The sequence below is a fragment of the Neopsephotus bourkii genome, unplaced genomic scaffold (assembly GCF_033783945.1).
Source record: "Neopsephotus bourkii isolate Nb327-2 ecotype Australia unplaced genomic scaffold, CSIRO-AGI_Nbou_v1 NB_1638, whole genome shotgun sequence".
Classification (NCBI taxonomy): domain Eukaryota; kingdom Metazoa; phylum Chordata; class Aves; order Psittaciformes; family Psittacidae; genus Neopsephotus; species Neopsephotus bourkii.
Window position 1 is genome coordinate 2,056,507 of NW_026902113.1, and position 23,170 is coordinate 2,079,676.

A 23,170-nucleotide genomic window follows, 5' to 3' on the forward strand; every position below is an offset into this window, starting at 1 on the left:
TATTTCCATAATTATTATTATTTAATGAATCTCTTTCAGGAATACTTCAAGACTATATATGAAAGTATACTGTATATCATATTTGGTCAAAACGAAGATTCAAGTCCTGTGCACATCTACTAATCAAAACAAAACCTAAATACTTTTCTAAGTGTTTTGAAAATATGATTAAATTCTGTATATTAAAGTAAGAAATGACTATTTAATAGCCCATATTAATTTCTCTGCTCTTTAAAGGCTGTTTTTCCAGCCCAGGTTATTTATTTTTACGTTTCTATTTAATTTTTCTAATGCTACCAATAATGCAGATTTCATTAGGAAGAGATGTTCTCCTGGCAGCTGGACCTGTCAGGCAGTACATTAGCTTTCCAGCTTATGTGTCTTGCATTAGCATCTTGGAACAGGTTGTGAATTGGAAGTATTTCGTAAGTCTCATGCATCAGAAGTGACCTTCAGAGATCTGCTGTCCTGACATAACTGACATCATCTGTTTAGATTCAGGTAGGCTACTAACTAACTTGCGAAACATTTCCTCTCCAAATTACAGTTCTACAAAATTCTTTGCCATTCATGATCACAACTTGTTCTTATTACTAGCTACCTACAAAAATAAGTCACAATCTTTTATTCATCCATCTGAGGTCCTTGACTCTATGGAAGTCTCCAGAGTCTCTGAACCCTTCACTCTCTGAATAAGGGTAGGATGAGAGAGAGGATCCAGCTCAAAGGCTTAGCTTGGTAACTCCAGTGCTCATCTATGAGGTAGGATACCTCTTCTTAGCTCTCTCTGACCCAGCCTCAATATCACACTTGTCTGTCCTCGAGGGAATTCTATACCTGCAGGCAGTACATTAGGTAGGATCAAGATGTGTTCAATCCTCTTTCTGAGGCAGAGTAGCTAGGAGCACAGAAGTCAGGAGACACTGAGGGCTCTACTGTGTAGGGCACAAGTTAGGCGTCTCCAGCAACCTAAATAATTGCTTCTTCCCTTGAGTTCACTTGTGCCCAAAAAATTAACATAGTCCTCAGGGGAATCACTGTCAGCAACTGAAGCTAATATATTGAAGTGTGTATTGGGAAAAGGAAAAGCTAAATAACAGGCATGGGTCCTCCACACCAGATTTGCCCTCCAGCAGGAAAGTGACACAGACAATGGAACAGCCTTAAATGCTGCCATGAGATTTTCTGTAAACCAGTCACCAGAGCTCGTAGCAGCATAAGGAGCCACATAGGGCAGATTGATACGGCTCAAGGACATCCAGAAGAGAAAATAGCTTTTCACATAGGGTGGCAGCTGTCCTGGCAAGTGGCCTGCACAAATGTCCTACTTCAGTGGTATCCCACAATAGGAATTATGTATGTCTGATAGTCAAAGAAGTAGTTTTAGTGGAGTGAGTGAATAAAAATAAATAAGTAAATAAATAAAATCACAGCTATGGATTCACATTCCTAACACCCCAGTTACTGCCTTATTTCACTTCTGTTTGCTCACCCAAGGAAAACATGTGCAGAACAGCTGTTTGCCATGCAAACAAGGATGCTTACAGGAGAATATGGATACTCGCTACACAGTCAACAAATGTTTTCCCCAGTACATGAAGTCATCAGCCATTTAAGAAAAAAAAAAATTGATTTATGTTTTTTATGAATGTCATTCGTGTTCCTGACATCAGTCCAAGAATACTTTTCCCATGTTACATGCTTTGCCTGGCTACCAGCCTTTATTTATCCACACAGATATTCAGCTTTCAGTGAATACTAAATAGCAGAGAAGCAGAATAGCAGAATGTTTCAGCTTGGCTGGTTTTCCATCTATCATTGGCACAGCAGTAGTCGAGCTGTTTCTATACTGATTTTTCACAAAGAAGTGATTACTAAAGCAGAATGCTCTAATACAAGATAAATATGCATGTCATGTTCTGACACTAATGATATGATCACAAACACGGTTACCAAACACCCAAGGACCAGCCAGGAGACTTGCACCTCACAGATGTCTCAGGCGATCTTGTAGTCAGCAATATGTCAGGTTTCTCAAGACAGTGCCTCCTTGGTACGTTAATTTGATTTTTAAAGCCTATATTTCAAAAAGGGCTCATTATATTCTTATTTCCCCATTATGATGCAGAAATTTGAAGCAATCTGTGCATTCAAATTATCATTACAGAGGATATTTTTTGTGATTCTGTCCTTCTACCATGCTTCACTGTAAAGATATTTAACGCAGCAAATACGTCTGTCATAAAAAAGGTTGACACTGTGAAGAGGCTAACCTGTATTACATCATGTGGTCTAATCAACTACATGAAAAAAAGGCCAACAGTGTTTTTCACTTTGTATTTATTTAATTCATCAGTACAAAATCTGTTGCTCATTGACAGGGAGATTTTGAGGGATACAAGCAGAACACATAGCTAAGAGCAGAAGGCTACTTCTTACATCTGCTTTTGGCAGAAAGCGTTCCTTCGCTCTTGAAACACAGTTTCTAATGAACTCATTTGAATCAATCAGTTTCCCAAAGACTGCAATAAAGAAAAGTGTTAGTATAACACTTCCTACAAAAACAGTTTTAAATTCCTTGCTGTTTCTTCTGCAAGTTTGGAGGGATGGCTTAGAAGAGCATCTGCACAGTTCAACAAAGAAAAGTAGTTTGAGTCGGGAATGTCACAGGAGAGTCTAACACGCTTTCACAAAGACCAGCGTGAGGCTCCCCTGTAGGCTGTTGAGAGTAGAGATCTTTTTTACCTGCACTGAGGTGAGTAGGACTCCTGGTGCAGCATCATTTTCTGAGAACAGCAGTTTCCTGCAGATTAGAAGATCACCACAAAATTTACCATGATACTATTGTCTAATATGGTTGGGACAGTGCTTCAAACATTTAGAACGGAGGGATTTTTCCTAGGTAAACCTCTATATTGCTTGTGATGATAGTGACACCACAAACACCAATGTAGGTTATTTTTCCCAGTTACCCCTTTCCTGCATCTCATTTGTGTTTATGATCATCAGGATCAAATTAGGAATAGAAGTCTGTGAAGTTAAAGAATTTTTTTTATAACTGTGAAAGCTTCAATGCCTAGTCAATGGTACCAAGTGTCCAGTATTTTAATATTTATTTAATCAAATGAAAGATTTTTATCATAATAAGTTACTGGGTTCAGTAACTTTAAGTCATCAGATTAATTCCATCGCTTGAGTCCTGTTTGTAAATTACTCTTGCAAAGCTGGTTTACAATACATTATAGCCGAAAGACTAAGCAGCATTGATTACATGCTACTCAAACAGATGCTGCATTAAACATTCCCTTAAACCAGTGTATGGATCAGCCAGCCTGCCTCCAAATTACCAAACTGTCTTTCAGATTGATCCATTTCTTCTAGTTACAGTGCAGCCTTATCCCTGGTTTTGCAAAGGAACAAAGGGTACTAGTCCCAGAATGACTTTTTTGGTGTTTGATTTTCTGCAGTGTAAACAGTGTGAACTGTAACCTGTAGCAAAGGTTGACACTACAAGGTAACTAAGTCTGTGAGAGCATAGCAAAGAAAGGGACCATTAGCTCTTTGCAAGTGAGCTAAAGTAATGCAGTAGCCAGGCAGTTTGTTCATTTTTTTTAAATTTGAGATGATAAATAACAGAACCATCTTCTGTAGCAAAAAGAGGTCAAATAAAAAAAAAAAACCCACAAAAAAAAACAGAAACAAAAGATTATTTCTGCATGTTTCCTTATATTCAATTATCATATAAAAGACTTTCAGCACATCTAGTACTTTTAGTATTTATTTTATTACAATATTTATAGAAATTATTTCATATGTTACATATATATCATAAAATATTCTTTAGCAGATAAATAATTTAGTGGTCTTAGTTGTGTTAAAAATAGACCTGTGATCCCTAAGCATTAATACAGTTAATTTTGTTTCAAATACTATCTCATTAGGCTATCCTGAACAATTTTAGTATATTTAGATGCCAGATATTGTCTGGGTATTTTAGTGATAGTTTGTTTGCTGCAGTTTGCTCTTACTATCTTTTACACTCTTCATGCTCAAAATGTGTTTTCTGCTGTTATGAATGTTAATAGAATTTGTGCTTTTCTAGATGAAGAAAAAAATAATGTCCATTCTTCTTAATTCTTTGTATCAGTGTTGTACACTCCTGGAAATTTATTAGAATACACAAAGCTAATTAAAATCCTTTGAACCATACAAATATTAGTACAACATTCATGGCAGGAAGATTCTTCAAAATAAGCTAAATATTAACCTTCCTTAGGATGTATAACATGCATTGTAAGACTGTGCACTAAACCTAACCAGATCACTGTACATACATCCTGTAAGTAAAATGAACTTCAAGATTAAACAGCTACCTGAAAGCTTTAAGATCTTGAAATCGAGCAGAGAGCAGTCGTGTAGTGTGAAGGGATGAAAGCCTATGTGACTACAATCTGTGGTTTAAGAGCACACATTTTGTGGTCTAAAAATAAAAAAGGTTAAAACTATACAACTTGTAGACTGGCAAAACTACCAATCTAAGCAAGAAATCCACTCTCATGATATATTTTTGGAGAAGTAATGTTTCCTCTGAACTCCACTGACCTGGAGCAAATATAACGCAGGAACTGCTGGTTATGTTGACCACACTGCTCCTTTCAATTGTGATATTGCCAATAAAATTTAAAGACAAGCACTTAGGTTTAAAGGCCATCAAACACAACATTATTAAATGGAACGTAAACAAGGTCAGCATATTCTTGCTGGTCCTTGAAATTACATTTGAGCTGCAGCAAAGGCCAGGAAGATGCCCTAAGCACACACTGCATTAATTGGACTCAAAGAATATGTCCATAATAGTTAACTGCTCCCTGAGACCTATAGGTACAGCAGAGTTCCCATCCACATAGCTGCATTCTGTATCCCCCACTCTTCTCAGAACAGGATATGCATGACATGCTGCCTGCTGGGATCTGCCCCAGCCCAGGGTAAATAACTAAATGTGCCAAGGCATTGGCAGGGAAAGTCATAGTCACATAGCATCAAAATTACAATAGCGACTGGCTGATAACATTATAGTGTGTGTTCAGATCTGTGCTTTGGCCCTATTCAGCATAACAGTATAGCTTAAACATATACTGAATACTGCAAAATAATATATTACTGTAGATGGAGTATCAGCCCTTTAATCTACAGGCTCCAGACCAAAACATTTCCAGCAATCTTATCTTGTAACAGGACCTTTTTTATAATGTCTTCAATGGTGTGAAAGGGAAAGAGGTTCATATCTTTAAAAATTTGTGGGGTTTTCTAGGAGTTTTAAAAAGAGCCTTTGTTCTAAGAAACTTTTTAGAAACATCAACTTAACTCATATCTATAACTTCAGTCGAAAAGTGCCTAGAAACAAGTACAAAAGTACAAATCAGATGCGATGTTCACAAACTCAGTGCCTGAAAGAGACCGATGAAGTTCTGGGAGTGCTGATGCCCGCACCATGACTGAAAAGAGGAAAGGGGGCAGCACGCACCAGAACTGGGACATCTGGCAAACGATGCCCAACAGTGCTAAAGGTAGTCAGCAGTACCTGCCAGTGAAAGAAACATGGCTAAAACTCAGGGTCTTGCTCTGTCTGGGACCTGCTAGGTATGTCATTCACAATACAATTCATAGGCTACTGGTTCTTTTCCTCCTGAGGTAAAATTTCAGTTCATGTTTGCTGCACTGTCCATCCATTTTGTGTCAAGTCACAACTGCCACTAGACAAAGTTCCAGCTTAGAAGTTCTGATCTGGCATCTAAGCTCACGACAGTCAGCAGCTGTCTAAGTTGCCTTTCCTAAATACCCTATTTTTAGGTTTGTACAAGGCAGAGAATTTATCAGGGCAAAGGAGAAAAGCACGATATATTTACCATGAAAGGTCTTCTCAGGCAGGACACCATGGATTTCTCCTGACCCTCATCCCTTGAATGAGTCAAGACTATTCAGGCTAGAACATCAGTATCTTCACTTTCTTCCGTTCTAACCCTGAGTCTAACCTCCATGTCTATCCTGCTGCTGGTTGGGGTATAACCTTTCCATCTGCCCAGTACCCTTATGTAGCTATCTTACAGAAACTACTCAGGTACACGACACATGGAGGGACTGGGGATACGGTATATCCACTAAAGTGTGCCTATCACACTTACTATACATTGAACTTTCTCTCCAACCTCTTTTTCCCCTCTGTGTGCAAACACAACATCTGCCATAGGCGGGCACATCAATAGGGATTTATGCAACAACAGTCAAGCATCCATTTTGGCAAGCACCCTTTCAGTTATTCTGAAGTTCCTGCCTCTTTCTTTTTTTCTTGACCTTTCATCTTCTTGATAACAAGTCAGTACACTTCATAATTCAGAAAGCAAAATCTTCAGGTCAAGAAATCTGTATTCCTGAACTTTTACATTTTAAGCTTTTAGTTGTTTGATAAAAGTAATAATTAACCTGGTCAGGCAGCTGTGGAGTAGCACATGTTCTGCAGCACACATTCTGGGATTCACAGGAAAGTGCACTGCCTCACTGAATGGCTAAGGCAATTGTCGATAATCATCTTTCAAGAACTTTCACATTAACGTTGCACCATGGCAAGTAATCTAAAGGACCTCTCAGGATGATCATTCCAACAATAGAAAGGCACATAAAACAAGTTTGCCAAAATGCAGTCGCACGTCCTGAAATGAAGCATCAATCTATGGAATTGCTCTGAAAGAAGGTAACTGGTTAATATCCTTGATGCTGGGTTTTCAGTACTCCAAGAGCCACATAAGAGACTATCGCAGCCCCAAATGTCTTCTCTATGAAGGTCGACTGCCCTGTAGTGCATTTATGACCAGTCATTTTCTGTGTAGTTTCCAGAGAAGCATTTGAGCAGACTGTGCATTTGTTCCTCAATTGGCTATTTTCAAATAAAAATTGTTTTAGAGATCCTGAACAATAACACAGCCCTTGGGAGAAAAGCTTCTCTGCATTAGCCATCAGGCTGACACAATGAATGATTACATCCAAGCATAAAATTTAATGAGATTTCTACAGAAATGAGTGACATCTGCATAGCACTCAGGTCCTGGCTAACTGTCATACATTTGTCATCACCAAGGCTTTTGTCCTTTATTAATCTGCTTTCAAGAACGCCTGCTGTTGGAAATGAAAATGCTTTTTAGCAGTCATCCTGCAGACTGTGTCAGAGCACACATCTCAGAAAGCATAATGACACATTGTCATGCCTAGGAATGCACTTAAAAGTTTAAAAAACATGAGAGAACTCCGAAAACAAAACATATTGAGAATTTAGCAGGAAATGTCTGTGTAAGTATACTTTGCATCCTTTAATATAAGCAAGATGCTTGTTCTTTTTCCTATAATACAGTGGCTAGGAACTCTTTAACAACATTCAGTGTGCATGGGAAAAATAGTGTTGCAGAGGAAAAGTAAAAAAATGTTTCCCTTTAATCTTGTTTGTGCTTGGGACCAAGATATAACTCTGGGCCTAGGGCTCCAACCCAGTAAAAGCATATGATTGTATCAAGATCCCAGCTTTCCTTTAAACTTTCCCTCATGGCTACAAATAAAAATTTCACTAATACTTTCTTACATCAACAGATAGCCTGAAACAATAGACAATGGAGATTGAAGATCACCTTATTTTATTAAATTAGCCCCAGGACTTGCTATTCTGAGATGAAGGCCTGACCTGGTGCTTCCCATCAAAGAGCAGCAAACACTTGGCAGGAAGGCAGGAGTGCAGAGGACACGTTTACTCCTGGGAAGAAAAACAAGACATTTCAACTGCAAATGAAGATGGGAATCCAGAAGGCCAAGAGTCACAAGGTGTCCAAAGGCATCTACAGTATCAACGTCAAGTCTGATAGCACTCAAAGCAAGGGAAGAGGAGAGACTCCCAGCACTGAAGCTGCTCACCACCATCCACAGAAGTGGAAAAACTTGTTTCCTTGGCTTCTGTGAAGCAATTGCAGTGTGTGATGGAGCCAGTCTTTTCCATTATACATCCATAATACTAGACTTCACTGAATTCCTTCCATTCCAGGGATGGAAGGAATTGAATCCCCTGAATTTCAAACATTGATTTGTCTTTGTTGTTATTGTTGTTGTTATTTCTAAACACCATACAATTCCAACATTTCAATATCAATTAATTGTTTGTAGATCACTGTCAAGCAAAGAGAGGCAAAGTGGCTAATGTAAATTGCTTTCTCATTTAAAGGATTCAGTGTCTCTTTCAATTCTGAAGCTACTGAGCCCAGCTATTACAAAACTCTGATCATCCTGTTATCACAGTTCATGTAAACATGCTTTTGTTGAAGGCATATCAGAGGAAATATAAAGCTGCTTGCAGCTGCAAATGGCAAAAAAAATCACAGGAACTAAAAATATTTCTGTTAATAGGGGCTTTTAGCCTTTGGTTTTCAGATAAACTTGCTTCTACTCATGAACTAAGGATTTTAGCCAGCAAAAGATTTGATTGCATGAAATAGCACTAAAATATAATAATGCTGAGCTCAGTAATGCAGAAATCCTAGCTACAGCTACACCAGACCTGAGTTTTTGCCACCCTGATTTGCAGTTGCTGAGCTCTGACAGTTCAGCAAGTGAGACTGCACCACTCATCACAGGTTGTGGCCATGGAGGTATCCAAAGGGCCTTCTCCACTACAGCTCATGCTACCTGCAAGCAGCATTGGGCTTCTGCAAAAGTGTAACAGCAGTTGCTTTCTATTACTAAAGTTGTTTCCATCACCACCCTTCCTGCAGTTTCACTGTGGGGGAAAGTTTCCAGTAGTGCATTTCTGATTTCACAGTCCACCATCTGTGTAGGAGCAGAAGCAAAACTTCAGCTTTCAACAATAGGAAGACGGAAAAGAATCAGAAGGATTTTGGATGCTAAGAAAATCCAGCTTTTTCATAAATAATTATAGCTATTAATAATATTAACATTTTACAGAAGTTTTAAGACCTGTCCTTCAGCACTTATATAAGCTTTTACATACAAGAAACCAGAAGACAGATGTTTATTCTGCTTTTACTCATGACAGAGATTCACATTTTCCCCTAAACATCTGGTTACAGCAACAGTGGAAGAGGATCCTGAACCAGGAGAACCTTGCCACTGATTTAGTTTGGCAAGTGCAAATGAACAATGTTTTCTAACACCAGTAATATCAATATCAGAAAGAATTGAAGAAGAAAATTGGGGTGGGAATGGGACATTACAGCCACATTTTAATTTGCAAAGTCATGGTTTTTACCACATGCCTCACTTATTGGATGAGTCACCTGGCCTGTACAAATGGTGATTAACATATTCTCATTTGGTTCAGCTAAGTAGAAAAAATAATCCTTTAATTTCTTTAAAGTGAGAAGTTGCCGTGGGGTTTTTTGCTTGTTTTTAATGGACCCATAGTAGTTATCAGTCTTCAAAATATTTGGGTCTGGGTTTTGTTTTGGTTTTAACAGCTTTAAATCAAAGAGTTAAATCAAAACAGCTGTACTTCCAGCAGGATAGTAATTCAGGTTTCCCTGAATGAGTGAATTTGAGGAGGCTGAATGCTGCATTCTTGATTCAGTTATTACCAATATTATTGTTCTTCAAGTAGCAATCCACCTGTGCTTCATTGTGATCACTATTTGTCTTTCCTGCTGACAAGGAAATGCTGACAATCTTCACACACAGAGAAGATGTGATTGGAACTGTTCAGTCTAACCTGGATGCTTCTTAAAGTTGCTCATTTTTTCCTTTAATTTCAGGTTCAGAACAATTATAATGGAGGATTGGAGGATTTATCTTTTTTTCAATCTTTCTATTTCTAGTTCTTCCACTGTCACTCTGACAAGTTAATTGATACTCATCCATGCAGCATTTAAACAGTAGAAACAATCACAGTTTACCAGCAGAAATCATGGAAATGAGGTACCTCTGTGATGTAGTTGTGTGTATTTTAACCCTTGTATTTCATGGATATTGAACTCCACGGAGTCCCTACAGAATGCATCTCCTCTACTATTACTGCTCATCTGAGATGATGGTGTAGTCTGTTTGATTATTCCATTTTATTTCTAGGTCCTCCTGGTCCCCCAGGGGTTGTAATAGTGGAGGAAATTTCAGACACAACAGCAACACTCTCCTGGAGTCCTGGGGCAGACAATCACAGCCCTGTCTCCCTCTACAACCTGCAAGCACGCAGTCCATTTTCTCTTGGCTGGCAGACAGTAAAAACAGGTGAGAAAAACTTTCAAACAGAACAACTAAACTGTTCAAAAGTCCTGCTCATCACAACAATAACCACCAGCAACTGCAGGGACAGATACTCGTAATAGAACAATGATAAATTAAAAGCACTGATTATTTTTTTCGTTCTTTTTTCATTCCTTTTCTGTTACTTAGCAACAGCTCTGAAAGGACAACACAAAGACACCTGCCATGCTGCATCTGTGAATAAGCAGAAAGCTCTCCCCTATATCTTTCAAGCTGTGTCTTTTCAGGAGTACCACAGTGACAAAAACCTAGCTGTGAATTATGACATATTAGATCCTTGATGTTTATCATTTCTAATGGCAATATTATATCACAGAGTCCACTTGCCATTGAGACACTTGCATGTGAGCCTCAGATTTCTGAATGACCTACACTTTTCTTTACTGTCTGCAGTTCCAGATGTGATAAGTGGTGACATGGAGTCTGCTATGGCTGTCGAACTGAACCCTTGGGTGGAGTATGAGTTCAGAGTTGTAGCAACCAACAAAATTGGGACTGGAGACCCAAGTACACCATCACGAGTGATCAGAACCAATGAAGCAGGTAAGAAGAGGATGAAAATGTTAATTTTCTAGGACTATCAGAAACAACAACTATTTAAATATAATAATAGGCCTATACCCTTCACCCTGGTACGTCTCTGTGTGTTCAGTAATCACTGCTCCGGGGTGATATTTTTTGTAATGAGGAGCCATTTTGTTTTAATTACAGGAATAATGTTTAATTATTTTAAATAATATATTATTTAAATTATTATCTCGATATTAAATAGAAATGTCAAATAAACCCATTCTCTGCTGTTTTACTCAATCCAGACTACCTTACTTTTCATCTGGCTTAAATTTAAGCTATTGCTGCATGCCCTGTAGCGGGCTTCCACTGCTCTTCAGCTGTAGGCTATTTCTCAGTCTCTTCAAACAACGGCTCAACTTCTTCATTTGAACGTTCACAGATTTTTTTTTCAACAAGAGAGGAAAGTCATGGAAAGTCACTTAATATGAAGTATCTTGTGCTCTACGTGTTTTTTTGTCATGCACACTCTACCATGAACTGTTACTTCATTTAAAGAAATGTCATTGTACTTATAACTGGGATGGTACTGTGAGAGCCCAGGAAAAATGTTTTATATCTTATTTGGGACTCAGGAAAATTGCAGTGGTCTCACAAAGCTTGGAATCATTGCAAGTAACTTGGGCAGAATGAGGAGACAAAAAGAGGGATTGAGAATCTGAGAAAAATCGCTAGGCAGCTCGAGAAACACAGTTTAAGAGGCAGAAAGAAAGAGGGTTTGAATAAAGCCTCAGAAGAGAACTGCATCTCAGAAGACTTTCAGGTTATTCTTATTCTTTGTTATTTAGGAGGCCTAGAGGTTTTGATTTGATTTTGATGTTTCTTCAGATGAATAATTCGTAAGTATTTTGTTGACCATACCTAATAGAAGAGTGCCAAATTCAAAGATTCCACTTGAATTTGAAAGTGTAATTGATTTTGTAGTTGTGAATATTCTGGACAAATACAGCAGTTGAGTTGCACTCTTTCTTCTCATTAAGGCAGATTGTAAGACTTACAAGTAGCAATGCCAAAATGTGTCCACCTCTCGCATTCTGAAATAAAATTCTTATTTTTTAAGGTATGTTAATCCTGTTCCTCATCTCCATAGTTCACCAGTCTGTGTATATGCCATTCACATTCACAGCAGAATTTTCAGACTGGTTTTCTTAGACGGGACCACAGAATTGACTGAATAATCAGGGCTGGAAGGGATCTTGGGAGATCTCTAGTCCAGCCTTCTGCTCAAAGCTGGGTAAACTGGCTTCAGAGCAGATTGTTCAGGGCTTTGTCCAGTGTGGTCTTTGTAACCCCCAAGGAGGGAGATTGCACATCCCTTCTGGACAACCTGTTCAAGCAGTTAACTAATCTCATTGTGATTTTAATTTCAATATATCCAGCTGGAGCTCCCCATATATCAACTTACGACCACTGTCTCTTGCACTCCCACTCTCCCATCCTGCACCACTATACAGACCCCATCTCTGTCTCCTCAGTGACCTCCCCATAGGCACTGGGAGCTACTGTTAGGACCCCCAAAGCCATCTCTGCTCAAGACTGAACAAGTTTGAACCAGCTTCCCCAGCCTTTCCTCACAAGGCAAATGCTCCAGTCCCACCATTCCAATGGCCTCCTGTGAACCTCCACTAGTCAATCAATGTCTTTCTCATTGTGGCACCCAGAACTGGCTGCGCTGTTTCAGATGAAGTCTAACAAACCTATCTTCAGTTGTATTAAGACTTTATTTTTTTTACTTCAAATAACTGTGTAGTTGCTGGCTGATATTAAATTTCACTGTGCAATCACCGAACAGCACTGAAGTGATTTGATTCCCATTCATGCATGTGGAAGCATGCTTTCTTTCCAACTATCCTCCTCATCTTCTGAAAGCTCCCCACAGTGTGAAACTCAGTAACTGTATAGCAGAAAATTCAGATGCTACACGTTGTTCTGTAAGAAATAAAGGAAAGGGAAATTAAATAAAAAACACCAGCTACTTTCATCTCAAATGATTTTCAAAAAAAACCTCTTATTTCACCCGCATTTTTTCTTTCCTTGATTTTGTTCCATATTTCATTGGAAGTGAAAATACTGCTAGACCCAAATGTTTGAGTGACTTTCTATTTATTCAGGGGGTACTTATCACAGAGAACAAAAATATTCTGGAAAAAGTTTACCCTGTAATAGTTTGCACCCCTGGGATTATGTTTTTTCACATATATGAATATGTTCCCTGCGTTTGAAAGGATGGCTCAGGTTTTTAATCAGCTGGATGTATTTAAGATGTGAGCAGACACTCTTCTCATAAACTGAGGTTTGAAAATGTCAGATTTCATCTAGATGTTGTCTTTTTTAGGTTTCTTTTTCTTCTTTCCCAGTGTTTAACAAAGACTGTATTTACTAAAACACATTCCTACAATACTAATGAAAGTTGTCTTCACGCACATCCATTTTTAGCATACCTTTGGACAATCACTGCAACTTCACCTCCATAAAAATGAATTAGAATCATAGAATAGTTAGGGTTGGAAAGGACCTTAAGATCATCAAGTTCCAACCCCCCTGCCATGGGCAGGGACACCTCACACTACACCATATCACCCAGGGCTCTGTCCAACCTGACCTTGAACACCAACAGGGATGGAGTATTCACAACCTCCCTGGGCAACCCAGTCCAGTGCCTCACCACCCTTACAGTAAAGATCTTCCTTCTTATAGCCAATCTAAACTTCCCCTGTTTAAGTTTTAACTCATTACCCCTTGTCCTATCACTACAGTCCCTTATAAAGAGTCCCTCCCCAGCATCCCTATAGGCCCCCTTCAGATACTGGAAGGCTGCTATGAGGTCTCCACACAGCCTTCTCTTCTCCAGGCTGAACAGCCCCAACTTTCTCAGCCGATCTTCATAAGTTATTCATTAAATAATAATCCTGGGACAGACAAAGCATGCAGTGTACAGTGTATTTTCACTCAGTGCTTGGTATTAATTTCTGGGTAATACTCCACTATTGCTGCTACCAGAAGGAACAGTCTTAAACTCAAGTAGCAATGATCTGCACTCCAGTACATGGGGGTCCTCCTGATAAACAGCAATGTAGCTGATAACAGTACAGGCTTTCCTGGATAATGAATCAGCAACACGTTAGTTCAAATAGGAAAAATGGCACACTAGTTGTTTACTTGTACTTTGAGCTTCCCAGTTAGGAATAGCTTTTTGCTGCCAGATTTACAGCTGCACAAATGTCATGTTAGAAGGGAGCATTTTGTAGTATGACATTGAAATCCAGACAGCTGCCAGTAAAGCAACTCAACAGCCTTCAGAGAAATTGAATTTATTTGGTGTGCCTGCTTAACATGGCACGGAACAGCAGAAGTTTGTAGCCATCACCTCAGTTTCAAAAGACTTTCTGTAAGAAAAGATTTGGTTTCTTTTCAGTTCTGCATGGTTTTGGGGTTTGTGTTGGTTGTGGTTTTTTTCATAGAAAAGGTAGATGCAATATTCTATAGAGGGAATGAGAAGATGGGAGTTACAATAAGACATAATCTCCCAGTTTGTTAGAATCTGCAAAGAGCTGTGAAGTCAGAACACAATGGACTCTGCTTTAAGCAAAGAACCATTAGCAAAAAACCAAACAAACGAATCAAACAACTTGTTACACATGTAGTTCTCTGCAAAATAGCATGCTGCTTATTATTTTTATGGCACTTTTGAAATGACTTCATAGAATCATGACATGGTTCAGCAGAAGCATTTTTTGCTAAAAAGAAAAAAAACAAAAAAACAGCCACTTTTCCCTGATCTTCAGATATTCCCAAAGTGCAGATCCTGTTTGGCTCTGTCGTCTGAGACACAGACTGTGAATTATCACCCTTGGTATAGTTTTGAGATGCCGACAGGAAATCTAATAATAGTTTTCACTGGATTTCATATCTGGTTTTCCAGATCAGCACATTAATATCTGTCTTGGTGCACCCAGTGATCCATTATTTTTCAGAATGGCTCTAATACCTATTTTTATCTGAAGGCTTCAAGGGAAAATCTCTATTAACATGGGATCCAGTTCTAATACCATAGCTTTCAAGTTGTAAAACACATATACTTGAAAGGACATATTTCAGAAAGAACGTGGCATCAGTCTCTCTGCTTATGACCCAGGCAGAGCAACCTGGCTGTTTTCAGTGATTGTAGATGTGCCCCACAAGCGAAAACAGGTAGGCTGCCCTGCACTGGTAAAATACCAGAAATAGCAGTCTCCCAGTGGAGAAGGTGACTGTGTCTCATGCTTAAACGAGAGTTGCGATCCACCAGGCTAAATGACAGCTGTGTACACAACCGACAGAGGCAGCAAATCTGTGATTCTGCTTCCCGTATTTTATACTTAAGTGGAAATTGGCATCTTTAATTTAATGGCACAAGCTAATTTGACTGAAGACTAAAGCCTTTTTCTCTCCCCACACCTCGCTTACTTTATCGTTTCTTCCCCATGATGGGAACAACATTTGATATTAGACCATTATCTAAAAGTACCCATGAAAACAATAATAGGGATGGTATAAGGAAATCAACAGAATAATAAACAGGTTTCCACTTCCTTTAATTTTCTAATTAAATTCTAATCTTATTACTTAGTTCGTATTTAGTTAACATGATTGCTTTTCATAGCTACTTTCATCAGAATGGATAATACTGCAATTTTCTGGCACATCTAACTTTGAGCCAGCTGCCGCATTTGTGTTAGTTCTAGCCTTGATACATATTTTACAGGTCCACAAGGTGAAAAGAGCCAATAACATGAATTTAAACATGTCTGGCATTCCACTAAGGCAGTCGGTCATTTGAAGCCTGGGGCCAAAGCATCAATTACATTATCTATTCATGGGAAAACATGGGAAGAGAGAAATTGAGTAGAATCGAAGTTTAACCTGCTAATCATGCGTGCAAACTTGATTTTACGAGGTAACAATGATGTAGTGCACTCTATTAGTAACAGGTTATACTCAGGCTTTATCTTTAATAAGTTCTTATTTTCCACTATGTTGCACTTACTTTCAGTTAGAATTTCTTCACAGCGTAACAAGACAGGCCTCTGTCCAGGAAAAAAAAAAAAAATAAAAAAGGAAAAAGAAAGATACCTGGTTTAGACTGGTTTTGTTTTAGGGTTTTTCTGTTGTTGGGAGTGGTGCTCTATTTGTTTGAGACCTGTATAAAAGAAGCTTCAGCTTTTTCCTTTATCATAAGTATTTTTTACTCTAAAAAAAAAAGGTTAATAGCCTCCTGTATATGTGACATTTGGAGATGATTACATGGGCTGCTAAAGGCTTTGTAGAAAATGTGCTTTTCTATAGAGAAAAACTAAGGAGGATATACCCATGACTGCGTGGGTATATTTAGAACCAGTAGGCTGATAACACATACTGTTGAAGACTCAATTTAATATGCAGTATATATTGGCAAACAATCAAAATATGTGTGATGCTAAAAGAATAACAGGAAGGCTAAGGAATTGGTTCTCTGGCATATATATAATAGCATTTGAGATTTCGGTCCTATATGTGGTGATTTAGAGTCTATTCAGACACAGATGACACATGACAGTATTATCAGTGAATAGAACTGAATTCTATCTCCTACTAAACTACTAATATTAAAAACACAGATGAAGTGAGAAAGGAATGCAGATCCTGAGACCAGTTGGAGCATCCTTGTTTTCCACTAGTTGAATACAGTGTACCATCCACTTCCAAGATGCTAGCACATTTTGCATTTCTGAACAGATGGGTTGTGAAATGTTTTGTGGGAGGGTGTGAACTTGAGGGCTGGCCTTTCACACATTGAAAGGGTTTTCACTTATCATCTCTGTTTTCCAGATGTGTACTGCAGGAGATAGCAATAGGAGACATACACACACACACACACACATATATATATACATATATATAAAATCCACATAGAAAGGAAAAGAACTGAGAATAAAATACTGATGAATGTGCTGTTGCTTTGGTCCTCACATTAAGAAGTGCTGCAACAAACCCTTTCCTTCTAAACCATACCTTATCCACAACTAAGAGGGTTAGTTTTCAAACTACATTTGTACTTTAAAATCTTCATTCATAAGGTTTGGGTAGGATTTTGGAAGTGGTAATTAATACCATAGCTATGAAACCATGAACACTTGCGTTGTATGTTAGCTTCCCTTCCAGCATTCCACTGTGTCCAACATTTTGAAAACTGCTCTCTGCTTAATTGTGTTAATTCTAAAAGTTTCTCTGTCTTCACTCTGCCTTTATTTTTGTTTATCACTGAAAACTGTGGATTCTGGTAGACCTTAAAGATGAGCTCATTTGAAGATTTTGGGTACTTGCTTTTGGGCAAAATATTGAAAATCTTTATATATTTCATTCTGACATTATAACAAATGAAACAGCCATTTGTGTTTTAAAAACAGGTGCAGTTTGAATTTTACACATAGGTGGCATTATCGGCACTTTCCTGCACTTTATAACCACTGCTCCCATGCACAAAGCCCTGAGCAACACTAGTTCTGTGCATACATTTTGTCCTAAACAACACTGCAGTTTTTCATGCATAAGATATGCCTGAATTATTAAACAACTGTGTCAGCTTCATATGTAAGTTTTACCTTTCCATATCACCTTTCCATCATTAATAGTTTAAGCATATTGTCAAATGCTTCATAGGACTACTGAGGGCTACATTCTTTGTGCCTGCTCTTAGACAAAATTTTGAAGGGTTTTTTTTGTTTGGTGTAGGGATTATAAGTTTTAATAGTGTTTAATTTCACTTTCATTTTCAGCATATCACGGTACTTCCATGAAAATGTAAACACAGTAAGAAAACCCCTGCTGTTTCTGTTTAAATCAGACTCCTGGCAGAGTCATTTTGAGATTGTTTGTTTGTCTCAAGTGGATGTTTCAACATCAGCTTGTGCCAGTATACACCATTATTTACTTTGACCTACATCTAGTAACCATGTCCTTCAGAACACAGGTTTTAGTTGCTATTTGTTGTTCTCATTACCAGAACAACAAAGAGACCTGGATTTTAACACCCAGCATTACCCGTGGCTGCAGAAACAAATAAAAAGAAGAGCTGACCTGATCCCAAAGAGCTTATGGTCTAAGAATACAACAGGAGACAGGTGAGACTAGGTAGCTGACAAAGGGGCTTATGAGGCGGCTTTGATCAGAATTACAGGCATATGATCAAGCTAAGCATAGTCATATTTTATGATCCTAAGGACCAGTTCTGTGGAAAGGAAACATTCATTTTCCAGTTGGTGATGTTCTCTCATCTTCTTGTTAAATGAGATATACTAACACAAAGAGCTCTTTGCTACTAATTGGGGTGTATTTATCCAGAAGAAATGATACTGAATTTCTCAGCTTTGATAAGCATTAAAGAAAAGAGTTCCTAATGTCCTCATTCCCCAGGCTCAATGGATGCTGTCCAGGAGCCAAGTTTAGTCGTCATGCTTTGGTGCAAGTGCATCTCCATGAGTGTCACTGCTGAGAATTAACAACTTAAAAATTGGAAAGTCACTAATTGCATGGCAATAAACGTAGGCTATGAATAAGTAAATTCAGATATAACACTAATATAAAGGTGATGCTGCTAAAAGGTTTGCTAGTATATAAGCTCAGTGCCTTGCAAAAAATGTTTTCTTTTAATAGTTTTCTTCCCTTAATAGTTACTTATTCCAAAATGTCCTCCTCTGAGTGTGTATAATCTGCTTTGGTGCAGTGCAGAGGAAATTTATTCCTTTGACACATTTATTCTTTTAATGGTTATTCATTTGAGAGAGTTTCACTGTGTGAATGTACATTTTAGTTTGGTGCAAAAGAAATCCATCGTTTTGACAGTTTTATTCTTGTAATGTTTATTCATTTAAATAGGGGTTCAGTCTGCAAAACTGTTAATAAGAAAACTCTAGAAGGAGGACACTGCAGGTTAAATAAACCCATCATGTTGGGTGCTTCAAAGGAGTACAGCATACTCTCTCATCAGGAACATGGCACCTACATGAAAACTTCATCTTTATATCTTTATAACTTACCCCCAAAAAAATCTCTTTAAAAGGCAAGAGAAAAATGGGTTCTACACAAGGTTTAAATATGCTCCATTAGAGATGGCCTCACAGTTTTTGCTTGCTAAATAACTAGCAGATGATTCTTCATCTGCATCTTTTCACTGTAGAACATTCTACCCAGTGTTGCACACTGATTATTTTTATTTCTTTAATTAAGGAAGGAAAAGAACATAGATAAAATGTAAATCAGAAGCAGTTCATAAGCTCTGTAGGTCTGCAACATTTATGTGAAAAAACAGAATAGGGTTTAGGTTCTTTAAGGGGTTCAAACAGATAATACACAAATGAATTCTGAAATTTTATGTGAACTTCCAGGATCTATTAAAAACTGTGCTTTCATTGATCTTAATTTGTTAATGATCAACATGGAAAATAAAGAGTACTGTGTACATTTATTTAAATGTATTCTTTATATAGTTCAAAGGCAGAGTGCTACACAATAAATTGGCTAAAGAGAATGCTCTTTCTCAGTTAATGCCTCACAGTGGGTTTCTACCAATGACCTATGTACTGCTGTAAAGAAGAAGAGAGAAAGTTTTTCTCTTAGGACATATTTAATCAAATAAGAAAGCAAATGAAATCAAAACATTAATCATTTGGAAAGCACTAAGTAAGATAAAAGAAATTATACAATTCCAGTGGAACAATTAAGATTTGTAGTTTTGCAAAATATGATAACCAAATTCACACTGTTGATGATAATTATAATTTCTTTTAAAGAATTTCATCAGCTGCTCATATGTGCTTTTAAAACCATAATGGTAGTCTCAGTTTTAAAGAACTGTGTAGTACTGATTCCAGCCTTATGAAAGAAATGACAGGGGAGGTTTAAGCGTGGTTACTTTAAAATTTCTGAAAATTGCCTTCCTAATAAAGCATACAAGAAAGATTTGCAAGAACTAAGACATTCAAAAATCCCTAATGACGTGGGAAACAGTAGAGACATACCATTTGTGGCCTAAGACTTTACTTGAAGTTTGAAATATGTCAAGTTCTTCCCTGATATTTGTCTCTGAGTTGTCTATTCAAAAAATACAAATGTTATCAGGATAGTTCCTGGTTTACCTCTTAGATGATCTGTACATTGAAATTCTGAATAATCTGCAGAAGACATCGTACTTAAGCAGCTTTTTTTTTCAATATTATTTGTCTTCTCAGCTGATGCTTTGTTTGAGTTTACCAGCTTGACTGTAGCTCTGAACTGAAACTCGAGCAAATTTTCTTGACCACAGACTGCTATGTTTGTTATTTCTGTTCTGATTTAACAGCCTTATGTCTGCTGCAGCAACTTATTACTATGGGGAAAACTTTAATAACTTGGACATTTTGTTTTGTTTAGCTTTGTTTTTTTGTTTTTCCTTTTTGCTCACAGTTCCAAAGACACCTCCAGCTAATGTAAGTGGCAGAAGTGGAAGGCGACATGAATTAGTAATAGCATGGGAGGTAAGAGACTTTTCTGTTTAAAGGTTTTGTTTCATGTTTACTTCTTTGAGAGCAAAGTAAAGAGTAGTGTACTGGGGTTTCCTTATAGCAGATCTTGGCAGGACATGAACACAAAGTACTGTTCTCTAAATATGTTCTAAAGTTTTGAAGCAATGTGCATTTCCATGTGGCTTGAGTAAAGGGCACTATAGCAGCAGCTCAACATTTGTGCTAATTATTAAATCTTTTCTTCCGGTTCTACTGCTTGGGTTGATTTGATTTTTCTGGATCTTATGTAGATGCTACATTCAATGAAATAATAGCTATGGGAATAGAAGGAAAGGCTTGTAGCTGTTTTGTGCTTTTTGTTTTGGTTTTGGTTTTGGTTTTTAACCTGAGAATTATTTAAGCATTTAGTAAAAATATGAAACTAAAGACTTGAAATAGACCTTTATTTTCAGAAGATATTTGAGATACAAGATAAAATGCAGATGCATGACTGTGTTAGTGGACAACTGCGGGAGTTGCTTTCTCTGCTAATCGTAAATGATGCAGGAGAACAGAGAATTTTCTTGAGGACTTTTCAAAACTTATAGATTAATAGTAAATTTTCAGGTTCAGAAAATATACATACATATAAACCCCAGAACAATTGCATCATATAAGGACATGGGGTTTTAATGATAAACATTTTAGCCTAGCCAACCTTAGGAGAGATTCAGATAGTAAGAAACATACAGAATTCTAACTGCTTAAAATGGTGAATTTTAGGACATCTTAAAAGGCTGTATTCCATTGGCATGTCTGCCTTCTCCTACACCAGCTAGCTGAAACAACTGATAGAGCAGATTTGCTTTATAGTCTATAACTATAAACAGCAGCAACTCTCCTAGTGGAAGAGTAAAATCGTACAATGCAACTGTAAGGGATCATTCTTGCACAAGCAGCCAGATTATGGGCAGCCGCTCTGTGACTTCTTTCTAAATCTGATCATTACCTGAACTTTATTTTTTAGCCAGTGTCAGAAGAGTTTCAGAATGGACAAGGATTTGGATATATTGTAGCCTTCAGACCCAATGGAACACGTGGCTGGAAGGAAAAAATGGTGACATCTTCAGATGCCTCAAAGTTCATCTACAGAGATGAAAGTGTGCCACCTCTGACTCCTTTTGAGGTGAAGGTTGGTGTTTACAACAACAAAGGAGATGGTCCCTTCAGCCCTATTGTGGTCATCTGCTCAGCTGAAGGAGGTCAGTTCAACATGAAGCTAACTTGTATACTATGAACTATACTAAGCTACTTTTTATATAATGTGTTCTGTTACACTATGCTTTTTCACTCTTCGATTTCAAAATTCTTTGAAGAAGTGCTATGTAATATTAAGCATGCTTTGCAGAGAAGGAGATGAACTAATTTGCCAAGGTTCCCCAGAAAACAAGTGAGAAAGGTTACAAAAAGACATCAAGCCACATCAGTCCTACCCAAATAAACCCAAAAGTTTTAATGAAATTTCATCCCTAATACAAAATCTGTAGTCTTAACTTTAAGATGGGCTGCTCTAACAATGAGCAAAGAAAGGCTGATATTTTCTAATGTTTCTGCAGTTCAATATAATTTTTGATGGGTTAATCAGAGAACAGCTTGAAGACTAAATAAATTCACTCATCAATGTTCATTACCTGGCTAATGGATAGCAAAAATTGCACAGTACAATTTGTTTCTTATTTTTTTCTATTGTTTTCTCTTTTTAGTTAATTAGCATAAAAGTTCTGAATTTATATTAATTACAACTATTCAATGTGAATTGCTGTGATAGTTCAGAAGAACAAATGAAAAATATTTCTTATATTTCTTGAAAATTTCTATTTCAGCTTGATATGACACTCAACAGGGTTTTGTAAAAAAAAAAAAAACAAAACAAAAAAAACAAGCAAGAAAAAAAAACCAAACAAAAAACAGACAAAACAAAACAAATTTATACTAGCAAAAGAAGTTGTTCTGTATTGACTATTAACAGAGACCAGTGTTTGGAAGTTTCCATACACAAAAATGGTAAATAAATGTTATCCACAGGAACATTTTAGCAGCTCCATTACTGCAGGTCATATACTTCAGTTCTTCTTTACTGTGCCATCTTTGAATTATCCCAATGTCTCCTGTTAAAAGAGTAAGTACAGATGGATGGGATGAATTTCATAATATATCTACAAAAATGTAGTGTCAAGATAATAGCATTTCATTTGAAGCTAGAAACCATTAAATGCTATTTTATATTAGCCTACAATAAATGTGTCATTTTGGAGTCATGATGAAGTATAGATTATATACTGCTCTTCTCTCATAGTAATTACAGAGGTTGGAAATGCTGTTTATGCTAAAAGCATTTCCAGTAATTTGTTTGTGTTCCACTGTTTGGATCAGCATTACCAATCATTCATATTACTTTGAAAACAATTACACTTTAAAATGTTAAAATTGCTCCTTATAACTTGGAAATTTTACAGCTGACATCCCTCTTTGATGTTCCTCAGTGGAAAATGATACTGTGATACCAGTGGTGATGCTTTTGTTATTTAACAATTTCATACTCTAATCAGAAAGTTCAGTAAAGACAGAGTTTTGCACAAGAAGGTAGACAAAACCTTAATGGATTTCTTTTAAATAGCAAAAGCTATTCTAAAAAAGTTGAAAGCATAATTGTACTAAGTAGTCCTTAGCTTGTTTTTTGGACAAGTCTGGAGAAGGAATAATCAGTAACATATATATATAATTTTTTCTAACATTTA

The 23,170-nt window shown here is 37.3% G+C and overlaps 1 protein-coding gene across 11 annotated transcripts in view; it reads left to right on the plus strand.

Moving 5' to 3' along the window:
• Positions 1-23,170, plus strand: part of CNTN5 (contactin 5) — a 637,852-nt gene that overhangs the window by 588,179 nt on the left and 26,503 nt on the right. For 10 of the 11 annotated variants that reach the window (XM_061374568.1, XM_061374569.1, XM_061374565.1 and 7 more), the window contains 4 exons: positions 10,111-10,269; positions 10,699-10,848; positions 20,335-20,405; positions 21,400-21,634. In XM_061374568.1, the coding sequence (XP_061230552.1) occupies positions 10,111-10,269; positions 10,699-10,848; positions 20,335-20,405; positions 21,400-21,634 (615 nt within the window). The remainder of the gene's footprint in view (positions 1-10,110; positions 10,270-10,698; positions 10,849-20,334; positions 20,406-21,399; positions 21,635-23,170) is intronic. The other variant, XM_061374572.1, reaches the window with a different exon arrangement.